Source organism: Lycorma delicatula, chromosome 7, assembly GCF_047948215.1.
Source record: "Lycorma delicatula isolate Av1 chromosome 7, ASM4794821v1, whole genome shotgun sequence".
Classification (NCBI taxonomy): Eukaryota; Metazoa; Arthropoda; class Insecta; order Hemiptera; family Fulgoridae; genus Lycorma; species Lycorma delicatula.
The window spans coordinates 83,568,715-83,581,816 of record NC_134461.1 but is presented as its reverse complement, the minus strand read 5'-3'; the positions used below and the strand labels follow the sequence as shown (position 1 = coordinate 83,581,816).

At 30.1% G+C, this 13,102-nt stretch overlaps 1 protein-coding gene across 1 annotated transcript in view; it reads right to left on the bottom strand.

The window, feature by feature from the left end:
* Positions 1–11,276, bottom strand: part of LOC142328187 (mitochondrial glutamate carrier 1-like) — a 112,679-nt gene extending 101,403 nt beyond the window's left edge. Inside the window, exons 1-2 of the mRNA XM_075371755.1 lie at positions 11,129–11,276; positions 10,443–10,499 (exon numbers count right to left, since the gene is read on the bottom strand). Of these exons, the coding sequence (XP_075227870.1) occupies positions 10,443–10,499; positions 11,129–11,130 (59 nt within the window). The 5' untranslated portion in view covers positions 11,131–11,276. The remainder of the gene's footprint in view (positions 1–10,442; positions 10,500–11,128) is intronic.
* Positions 11,277–13,102: the final 1,826 nt, after the last annotated feature.

Here is a 13,102-nt window from a genome sequence, read left to right as displayed (position 1 = left end):
AATTGCATGTCTATCGCAACGGTGACGTTCAAGAACTAAAAAAAGTAGATCACGGAAAACATTTACAGTATTTTCGTTGGTTTCGTTCTTTTGTTGATGACAACGATATTGAAATTTTGGATGTGTTCATTTCAGCGACGAAGCATGGTTTCGTTTAGTAGGGTGCATTAACAGCTGAAACTGCCGAATATGGAACGCTGAAAATCACGCGCTTCATGAACGATCATTACACGCACGTAAAATTGGCGTTTGGTGTCTCCCGGTGTCGTGTAATAGGCCCTTTTACTTTTTGGCAAATATGTAGATGGTGTGGTTTATTACAACTGAATCGAACAGTTTACTACCATGTTAGATTTACACGAACGAGAATGTTGATTCCAGCAGGATAACGCAATGCATCGTACTGCTAATGAAACGCTGGATATGTTACGGGAATTTTTTGGCCATCATTTGATATCAAAAGGGTTGTGGCCTCCAAGATCCCCAAATCTTACACCAGCAGACTTTTTCCTTTGGAGTTATTTAAAAAAAATGTGTTTTTTAAAAACAATCCTCATAAACTTGACGAATTGAAGGCTAACATTAAAAGTGAGATTTCAAACATTACTGAACATTACGAAAAGTGACTGCAAATGTTATGAAACCTGTACGAACCTGCATCAGGATCACAGGAAATTATTTTGAACATCTATTGCAAAGTTATTAAAGGTAATTTGAATATTGTTGTAAAAGTTTTAATAACATTAACATTTCTGTAATAAATTCACGTCGTCAAACAAAGGGGTTGCGTTCTTTTTGAAACACCCGTTACGATCGGACTGGAAAGGGATGTTAGAAGCGAACGGAGGCCTATCCAAAACTACTACACTGCAACTTCGCAAAAAAAATCCGAGAAATTACACAATATTATTTTCAAGCAATTTTTAATATTTTCGACATACTATACAACGTTTTGAACAAAATTACATATATTAAAACTAAGATTGGCCTTTATTTTGTTATCATTAAAGGACATCAATTGTGTCGTTTGTTCACGTCACTTTAAGAACCTACAGAGAACTTTCATAACTGGAAAAAGAGTATATTTTTCCAGTTTAAAATACGAGAGATGGCTGACATAATGCACAGTCGCCCATAATTCTCAAATGAAAAGAGTTGAATATAGCATAAAAGTATACTTTATTTGCCAAAAACAACTTACATTTATTTTTCCACCTGTCACCATTTACAGTTACAGATTACGCACAAAAGAAAACCAGTTTTCTCAATCAGTCAATGAATAATGTTGGTCATCTTTCCTTGATAGACGGCCTAAATCCACCTTTCAGTTCATCATCTGTGGTAAAACGAGTACCCTTAAGATCCCTCTTTAACATCGGAAAAAAGTGAAATCGCAGGGAGTTAAATCTATGGGTAGAAAGTTTGTGAATAAGTTCAAATTTTAACTTCACAAAAGCCTCGGCGGCTGTACACGATGTAAGGTGTTTTAACGTCTCTATGTTTCGCACAGAATTTACAGTCGACCCAACTTCCACGTATTCAGTCACGCATATGTTTCGAATCCTAGGACACTGACAAGAGAATTTCTTTTTCTTGTCTTGAGTTGTGTTTTGAATTCTCATTCACTAATAACATTGAACGTTGTTTTAGACGCATTGACATAGCCGTTGTTCTCAATTCCATTGACAGCAAATGAAAGGGCGTAGCCCAATTTGAAATCTTAGTAGAAGGGAATGAAACTACAAGATACATGATAACATCTATCATTTATTGCGACATTTTGTTCTCCAATTACGTTCCAATTCACATTACATTTCAGCCGCCTCTCGTACTTTATATTACAGGGTACAACTTAAAAGACAGTTTGCACGAGCTTCATGTAGAAGCAATTTAAGTTTTAATTACATCAAAGCTCATCTTAAAGAATTTTTACACGAATATACACAAGCATGTATAAAACTTTTCTCGGAGTACCAAGTTCTGGATCACTAAACGTACTGATAATTTTTGTAGAGATTTCAATTATTCTTTTATTCCAAGATTTTAAGGCACTCCTCGCAGTAGTGAGCAAAACCATTTAAAATAAAAACAAAATTACTTTTGTTGATTTTAAAATTCTATTATATAATAACAAAGATATACTAACAGTTTTCTGAAATAACAGACCTCACTCACTCATCACTTTGTACTCTAATTAAGAAATCGACCAAATCCGTTTAAGACAATGGATTACCGCTGCTATTCCCACATTTACGCCTGCGAGGATCCACCGGACCTGGAAAGAAGTCGATTATCGGCTAGATGTTTGCAAAGCGACCAACGGAGCTCATATTGAAATTCTAAGGTATCTAAAAAAAATTTTTGAGTTGGTGCATTTTTTTAAAAAAATACTCGTCTGATTATCTCTAGTAATTTCTGATACGATTTTTTTTAAATTACTGCAACCTTTTTCGACGACTCTATATAATCATATTTAGAGGGTCCAAAAGACGACCTACGGGCTAACGGAGGGGGTGGTGTGGCCACCGGTATAATCAGAAGGCGGCGGCTGTCTTCCTATACGGGAATGAAGATGTATGATGATTTTTAGGAGAAATATTCTATGAAAACAATTTTCTTTATCGAAAAATAAAGATAAAATTTCACAAAATCTAGCAGTAGATCCGGCAATTCTTTCATTTGTGTGTGTATGTGTGTGTGTACAAATACACTAATTTATTTCGTAATGAAACTGACTATAATTGTCGGGACCAGATACAAAACAAAACAACGCGCCAAATAATTCCACCAATATGCGCCGTCGTGCGCCAAGAAGAAAAAAAAAATGTTAGAAAAACAAAATTAAAACATTAGATAAAATATTATAGCCAACTGACATGTACAGCTTTACAAAATGCATAGAAAAAATAGTAAGTAAACGAGTTATCTGCTAAGGTATTACAAAAAAACAGTCGTGATTTTATAAAATTATTCACCACCTCCACACTATTACGAATAAAATAGATCTTACGTCACCTAATCTGTTCACATTTATTAAATTTGAAATACCAGTATTTATTTATTAATAACTATAATTCGTCAGGAGCACTCTTTTTTTAATAATAATATGAAGATGGTAAAGCTCGAAGCATTAGCAGACTAGTCCCTACTACAGTACACATACTGTACGGCGTATGTGTTGTAGACCACACCCCACACATCATCACATGTACATTATTTTACAAGTCAACTGATAAACCAGCCGTTTTGAAGTAAAAGTAAATATGACGTAACACAAAACCTTCTCTTAACAAATTGTCTACAATATTTGTTCTACAAAATATTTCAATGGTATTCAACAACTTTCAAATTAATTATTCATTAGGTAATATTTATTGTTATTTTCAGAAACACTACATATTAATTATACTATTTTCAAAAAATTTGAATGATTAGGTTTTTTAATGAAGAAACTTTACTACCGTATTTTTTTTCTTTTAATAATCTTATAGTTCTTCAATTTATACAATTAACAAAAACATCAGCGCTTATATAAATAATGCATTATTCAACCTGATATGAAAAAGATACAAATGTGGCTTTATCATCACAAGTAATAAGTGCTGCTGTTATTATTATAATAATAAAATCAATATTTTGCTGTTTAATGATTTTTAATTCGCCCAAGATTCAATTTAATAATTATCAATTTCACCCACCTTCTTGGTAAAGTGGTTTATAGTGGTAGAATGGTCTTCATTTTCCATCCAGAAGATCCCCGGTTCGAGTCTCAGTTAAATACACCATTTTTCATAGCTTTAAAAATGTTCATCCCGTAATCTTATGCACAAACTTCGGGCCTATGTTACGAAATAATCATTAAAAAAAATTCAACTACGTAAAAAAAATACTGAACGTTTCAGTACGGCATACAAGTTTATTTTACGTAACAAATGATTTTAGTTACTGCATTAATTTTGGTAGCCTATAAGAAAAAAGTGGGCCTACGGCCAGACGCGAAAATGTTACATAGTTCATGTTTCATTACACATGATTTTGTTAAATGTTTTTGCCAATTGTAACTAAATAAATTTCATAAATTTAGTGTACTAACAACAAAAACTTTTGAAACGAAAAGCTTAAAAATCATGAACATTTTTAGCTGTTCCTTGATAAATAAATAAATAAATCATTCGATAATAGATAAATAGATGGAGAACTACAAATCGTTCGAAAGAATTAATCGTTCGTGCGCTGCCCGCAGCCGCCCAGCGCACCACCATTGATCCGCTCTGCGCCAAAAGGAGATAAAATAAAAATGTGAGCAGAAACAACAAACCTACGCACAATCCTTTTTTATGGGAAAAAAAGGTTTATATAATAATGACAAAGATGTAGATGTAAAAAATTATTATATAGCTCATTAATCTTGCGCCATCATTCTCTCCTTCTCTTAAAACGATTTAAACTTCACCGGTGCAGGTATCTATATATGGAGGTAGTGTATATATATATTTTCTTTCTTTTTTTTTTAAATTACGTACATGAACACAACGCCACCTTGCACTGGATGGTTACAAATATTTTTTTTTAACTACAATGGATTTGAAAATGGTAATTTCTTTTTGTTAACAAAACATACAACTTTTTTTGATAAAGCAATGTAACTTTATACGACGTCGGTTCAGAAAATAACCTGACAATTTTAAATACGCACCAACGGAGATATTTAGTGACGTGCGGTTGGGAACACTGTTCCACATACCCTCCTTTGTAACCACTTGTTCTTAGAACAACATATAACAAATTTATTGTTTTGACGTTTGAATTTTTGTCTCAATGGTGCAGCAGTAAACCCAGCTTTCGTCTCCCATTATAATCCTTTGTATGAATGTTTCATCGTCATCGACTTGATCAAGAAGTTACCGGCAAACATCCACTCGATGTTCGTTCTGCTGTTCGGTCATCAAACGAGGACCAAACTTTCCTGCCACTCGATGCATGTTCAATTTTTTAATCAAAATCTCATGGCACAATCCAATCGGGATGTTAACCTCTTCTGCAAGTTCTCTGACAGTCAATCAGCAATTTGCGCGCACCAGATCGTTCATTTTCTGAACGTGGATGACATCAGTTGAAGTCGAAGGCCTTCCTGGTCGAAGGTCATCTTCGACTGACTGACGACCACTTTTAAATCGTGAAAACCATTCGTAACATTGCATACGACCCAGAGAATTGTCTCCGTAATCTTGTTTCAAAATGTGAAACGTTTCTGTGAAAGTTTTCCTCGGTTTCACGCGAAATCTTACGTTGTATCGTCGTTACTCCCGACAATCGCACATAACAAATCGTTAACTTAAACACGTTTCAATCGAAAAACAATAACACTAAAACTAAACAAGATATCAACAATCCAAGAACATGTGGTTACAGATGAGATTATGCGGAACACAATGATGCCAACCACACGTCACTAAATATCTCCGTTGGCGCATAATTACATTCGGTTATTTTCTGAACGAACCTCGAACATATTTTTGATTATATATTTATGAAGATACTGAATTTAATTAGTTTCTAAAAACAGATTTTGTAAAATATAAAACTAAAGTTTTTTCAACAGTTTGGCTAATTTTTTTATCGATTGTAATCATTTGTTTTCAAATGATATTTACACAGCCCAAAACTTTAATATATAATACATAAACATAAACGTACATAAATTATATATTACATTTATAAAAAGACACTGTTGAATACATACTGTTTAATGTTTAAATTGTTTTAATATTTAATGGAATTCAATCCCCACAAGGAATGATGCGTGTTATGGTCAGGAGTCATATAAAAAGTTTTACATTTAAATAATACGCACAAGCTTACCAATATACATGTAAAAAAATTATTTCAATTCGTGCATCCGTATGTATTATTTATACAACTATCTATATATCAACCAAATCTGAATTTGAACAATATTAATTAATTTTAAGCTTGACTAATGATTACAAATATAATTTTTAATATTCTTTAATGTGTTTTTTTGTAATATTTCCCTAAACAACTACCATTTAACAGAATTACATTAAATCAAATGGACTTCTGTAAAAACAAATCTGTCAGTAGTTTTATACTAACAACAAAATAGTAGTTTTAATGTTTTCAGTCAGACTAGAAAAAATATTAATATAAATGGATTAAACCTAAACAAGTAATCAACAAATTAGTAGACACAATTCAACACCTCATTATATTACATTTCATTACTAGTGTTTCTAATAAAATTGCAAATCTGTAAGCGTAGGCAGATCTGCATAATAAAATCTGCACTAAGTTGTAAACAAATTATAAACATAATACTTTTAAACTCAAATCTCCAATTACATATCACATTAATTCAAATTTTATTATTAAGGAATTTTCCATTTAAAAATGATATAAAATAAATTAAGTAATTATGAATGCAAAATCGGTTTGAAGTTTTTTGACAACAAAAAAAAGTATTCCCGAACTATCTTTCCAACAGCTTCCAAAAAAATTAAAAATGACGTTAAAAATAAATTTTTTTAAGATTATCAAAAATTTACTTAGATTTTCAATATAATTAATAGTTATATTATTATATAAACTAATTTTTTTTTTTATGAAACCAAACTTAACATAATTTTATAAATTATATATTTACCCTGCAGGCTGTATTTCAACAATTCCTTCAGTTAATATTAGTAAAATATTTTCACCAAAGAGTAATTATCCCTTAATTTTTTCTGTTAATTTTAATTCATAACTATGTACAATAAAGTCGGGTATTGTAAGCACAGTTATTGATGTGCATTACACTCCCATGCGTTACATGCATGAGAAGAGTCCTGACGGGAAACAAGGTAATGGAGGGTGCCGGGCAAGACAAGCTCACGGCTGAGCGCCTGGGGATCTCCTGAGTATCTGGAGGTTGCCTTGGTGTAATGAAGTCGCAGGCACTATCCCAAAGCCCAATGGTGAGCTCGCTGCAACTTCGGAGCAACGATAGTGGCTGTAAATGATAAGTATTATTTTGTGTACACTGTTAGCCGAGAGTTTGTGGGTGGGTGTGATTTTTGTTTGTGATTGCTGCAGGTGTTTCCTTTGCTTTTGTTCTACGTTTTATTTTCTGATAGAGGTGTCTGTGTGATGTTTTTGATTGTTGCTCATTTCCTCGGATGTGTTGTTGATTGTATGGGTTTTCACGTATGTTAGTGGTGTCCAATTGTGTGTGTGGGCATTATGACCCCCTCCTGAAGTAATGCCACATCTGCGGTTTCCAGGAGGGGTGGTTAGGCGGGGGTGGAGGTTTAGTCGGTAGTGCACAGGCACACATACACACTTAACACCATTTTGCAGACCTTCTAGCAAGCCCAACACTGCCTAGACGTCCATAAATGAGGTTCCTCTACCTCAAAAAAAAAGTTATTGTATTGATGTGCAGTAGTTCATTTTGCTAGCCTCTGGGTTGCGATTGGTTGTAGTAGGAGTACACAGCATGGACAGGGAGAATTGAAGAGACTTCTGCTGACTACAGAAAGATATATATATATAAATACATACTCAGTAAGTAGGGTAAATGCATGTGTGCATTAAAACTTCCAACCTGCATTAAAACTGAGCTTTTACTAAACTTACTTTAATTATTTGAGTCAAGGAACGGGTTTTGGGGGAGGGTGGCGACCAGAACGTCACTAGGCAAGTGTCTTTCCCTATGGGGTTGGGATATAATTATTTGAGTACTTATTAATGAATTAAATCTTACAATTTTCTTTTTAAACCTTACACTTCTATCGTTAACATAGTCATAATTTATACATAACATTTTTCAGTTATTTTATATAAAACATAGTTTATTCAAGCAAATAAAATTAAAAAATTTCTCACTTTATCCAATTCAAAGAAACAATAGTATATAATTAGCCACGATTTTGTGTTCATAATAATATGAAATTAATTTCAAAATAGGAACTAGATGTCAAGATATATAATGTTCTTCATTTAGTTTAGTTACAGAAATGAAAAATGTGAATGAAAAAAGTACTTAAATCAGTTGAATGATTATTTTTATAATAAATTATTTATTATTTTAGGCCAAGTCAATAAGAAATTTGGAACCATTTGAAAGAATTAATAATAATTCAGTTTAAGAATAGAAACTAACAAAAAAAACTAGGTTGAAATATATGAATATCTTTAAAATTTCTATTTCAAATTTTTTTGAAAAATTACAATAAATTAACAAATTCTGAATTAATTAGTAAATGTGCTAAAATCAATTTTAATATAAATACAGAAACTACGCACGCAGATAGATATTCATCAACAATTCTTTTCATCCTATTTAAAATAGGATGATAGCTTTTAAAAAATTATTTACAGATCAAAACAGTACCAATGAGCCTGTAAGCTTTTCACACAATGATCAATTTTATTAAAGTTACAACTGAAATTAATGATTTTACTAGAAAAATCACTAATATCAACAGGACCTACAACAAATTTAGAAATTACAACAAAAAACCTTATTTCAGAATTAAAAAAAAAAACAGATCAACAAAAAATTAATAAAACTTGCTTATCATCCTAAATACAGCAGCAAGATAAAAAATATTTTTTTTAAAATCATAACTTTAATGCTATTATTTTTATATGTAAGAAGCTGGCCTCTGTCCTCAGGAAGACTAAAGTGGGTAAAAACAGTTACTACAACTTCAGATATGTGGAGCAAACTACAAAAAAAAAAATACTGACATTACAGAAATAAAGCTTTTGGCTTATAAACACAGTAAACCAAAGAAATCAGTTGTCACCCAACATTGCATAGAAACTAATCATAAACTTTATGTATTATAAATTAGTTTTAAAGTTTAATAAGAAGGAATTAGACGGCTGAGAAATTTATCAATATTGATACAGAAATTTCATAACTAAATAATAATAGGTGGACTAATATCAAACTGCCTTTTAAAGTTTTAAATTTATTGAAAAATTTTTTGGGAATATTTTCTATAAGATCATTAAACAGTAATTCATTTCTTAAAATTTAGTTCATGAGAGGGGATGTATATCCGAGATTGGTTTAAGGTTAATGCTATCCCTACTTGCAATAAATTTTTATTTTATCAAGTTATGGTAGGCAACCTGGGTTTGAGTTTTTAGTAATTTAATGTTTTAAGCTAAAATTTACATTTTCAATTGTGATTACCTAAAACTGCAACAATTGTAATTTTTACTCTTATTAAATAAAAAACTATTAGAAATAGTTGTTTTCTTAATATTGTTCATTTGTCAACAAATATTAATTATCAATACTCATCCATTTAAATTTATTTATACACACTTCTCCTTGGTATCTATTTATAATATTGATTAAAAATTGAAATATCTAGTTTTACATTTTTTATAAACAATATTTTTAATTGTTTTCTTGTTTTCAAATATATTTCAATAACTGTTTGGCGTAGCTCTTTTTTTGTAAATATTCCTGTTTATCAATAGGGAATATCAAATTAAATTCATATAAATCAGCTACTTCAATAATATGTAGAAAAATGTACTCCAACAATATCTGGGTAATAGAAAAAGGTACATGAAAATAAATGGTTCTCGACCTTTAACTACACTTTGATATATATAACTTACATGAATAAATTTAAGACTGCAGAATGTTTTTAGATGGACATTACCGATTAACTATTAGTGACGTTACAATTGTTCTCTCACGATCTTATGTTAAATTTTATTTTCATATCTGAACTTCAGGTTATAAGAGAACTTACCCGAAGAATCCTAACTTAATAGCTTGTTACTACATGGATCAACATTGCCCTTGAAAGGAGGTGTTTACATGAATAAAGAAATGCTAAGAGATAGTCCAATGTTTATTTTACTTCATATGACATGTCTTTTAACCTCTAACATTCATATACAATGTAGTCATATTCACGGGTGTGGTCAGTAACCTGTTTACTGTATGAAGGCTGCAACTAGCTCAGGCCTTGAGAGTCATCAGTCAAAATTATGAGAGGCAACGAGAAAAGGATGTTTTGCTAATGGACACAGATAGTGGAAATAAAAGAAAAAAGGTACAAGGAGGCAGGCAAAAGAAGTTTTTGTTGAATAGTATCAAAAATATTGCACGGTGATAGTAATAACAAAAGCATCAAATACCAAACATAATTTTATTATCAAACTATTGAAAACCATACCTATTATTTAACCTTATAAATGTTATACTATATTGCTCAAACTATACTACACTGATTTCATAACTACTGAATAATGAATGAAAAATGACACTTTTGTACTATGGGTAAATCAAATTGTACATTAGCTGCAACTATTATTAAACAAAATATCTCTAAGTTATCTAACAATACAAACATGCTATTACGGGGTAAATTTTATTTAAAAAAATTGTAAATTAATATTTCACTTACGCAAACTTTGTTGGGCTTTGTAATGGGTTACCAACTTTCTTCGCTGTTGTGACTGACCTGGTAAAAACAGAAATAATATATATATAAATACAACAAGAATAAAAAATGTTGTGTGCATGCATATATAGATTAATTTATATGCACATACATTTTTACCTGACACTTAACTGCAAAAATAAATAAATATTCCAACTAGTAAACTGCACTTAGAAATAAAATACTATAATTTGCTACATTCCTAGAATACTTGTAATACATTTCAAGAAATTCAAATACCATTATGATTTTTTGGCAACAAGTACTAGTCAAATAAAATTTAATAATATCTGAGAATTTAAACCATAATCCATTCAAATAAAAATGCGCTGATACGGTGAGATCAAGCAAAGTAGTAACAACAGAAGTTATTTTAAATGAAAGCACCATAACCTGCATTACATACATTAGCTTTAAAAAGCTCTTCAATTCAAAAGATATAACATTAAGTCTCTATTTTGAAATATATATATTATATATATAAGTATTTTACCACTAAAACATCACCGGTCCATATGCATACTCATATTTTCTCTCGTATAATACCGTTCTCTCGAACAAAGTGTATTGACAAGATTAATGACAATATTCGTAAAGAACGGTAACAATAAAATTATATCATAAAAAAAGAAAAGAAAAGCTTAACTTACATTTATTTATTCGCAGTATGTGGCTTTTAAAGAATTATTAATAATGTAACTAAAGAAAACAAGAATTTATATCGACAAAACGAACGAGCAGAGTAGAACTGATGACTGGCCACAGGGGCTTAGCGACAGTACTACCACCAAATCTTCAAAGCACACTTATAGCGCTTTCTACAGGCGACAAGTATAATTTTTCGTAGAATTTTGGCGCTAAGACAGTGTATTGTGCAAGTTTATGAAAGTTTGTAATTCTACAGATAGATTATTATCGTATTAATAACATGCTTTATCAACAAAAATTATATTAAGATACACCAATGAAAAGTACAAAGCAGATTGAACTGCTTAATTTAACACTGTGATGCAAATTACGAAGAGTAATAAATTGTGTAAATCTAGAAACTGGAAAAAAAGAATCTAAGTTAAGGTTAACTGAATTTTATAGGTTTGATGTAAATATTGATAATAATGATTCTATAGTACATAGAGTGAGTAAATTTAAAATTATGAAGTTAAATTGGTTGAGATGATGTAATAATAAAAATGTGCATGGTAATGTAATTTAAAAAAAAAACAGATTGAATCAGATAAAACCTAGTCTTGTCATTGATTCATCACCAACTGAAACTGCTAATATTAACCTTTATATTACCATATGTAAAAAAAAGAAAAAAAACAATACTAAACAAAGAATTTTAAAATATGAAAATCTCTTATTTTGTTTTGTTCATCAGCTGATTCTCCAATTAGTGATCAAAATGTTATTATTGTGTAATATCTTTTATTTATACTTCCATTATTTACAAGTCCATCCATTCTTTGATGCTGTTCACTTCCAGATACAAGGAACACATAAATGGATTTTAGAACATTTTACAGGTAGGCAACATTATTGTCATTATTTTCCATTAAGACAAATTCAACAATTTCCATAAAGTATGAAAAATATTGTCAATAATATTTAATAATTTTAAAGGGATTATTTAGTTTATCAATATTACTGTTATTAAATTTGTTGTGACTTTAATTTTGAACTCAAAATTCATTTATTTTATTCAAATTCATTTTCAACAAAGCACAATATTTACTAATAGTTAACTCTACAATATCTATTATTGTATTTATTTGTTTGTTAATTTTATGTTAAATGAATTTCTTAGTGAATAGAAACTATTTTGTTAACTCCTATTTAATTATTAAAATTTTGATGATAAATAGATTTTTTTTTTTGTACTTTGGTTATGTTGAAAAATATTGTTACACTCATGATGAAAGTAATAAGGTGTCGCACACCCAGCGTTGTGCAGTGACTCGTCCCAAAATCCTTTTCCCATCATGATGTTTAAATTCGTTTATGCGGTTGGCGCACAAATAGAAGCATGACATCAATGTGATTAAAGGCAAAATTATCAAAAATAAACAAACTTTTAAAACATAAAAGAAAAAATTTATTGACGTATATGAAAATTGGTGTCGAAATGTGGATTTTTAGTGTAATATTTATAAATAGGAAGTGCCATACTCACGTGTGCTTGTACACGCACTTCAAAATAAATACGGAGTGTAGGTTTTTTTGTTTATTTTATATAAAATTTAATTGTCTGTATGTAGAGTCGAGAATTATGTTCTGAATGATTAATTTCGTTTATTTCTTAACAATATAATAATTTCTAATAATTTTTCTTAATAAACAATTTACCTTGAATTAATTATTAATGTACTATTAGATACAGAGCGTTTCAGAAAATAATTAACTTAATTATTTTAATTCAAAATGAAAATATATTGGAAACATTTTATATGAAATAGAAAATAAAATAGTTTTCATTAACATAAAAACCAAAACCGACCCTTTTGCAAATATAAAGATCAATTAGTAAAGTTAAAGATTATCATATTTCATAATATCCAAGTAACTTATTTTATAATATTCTTAATAATTCATACGAAGTTTCAATGCGCAAAAGTTTCAACTAA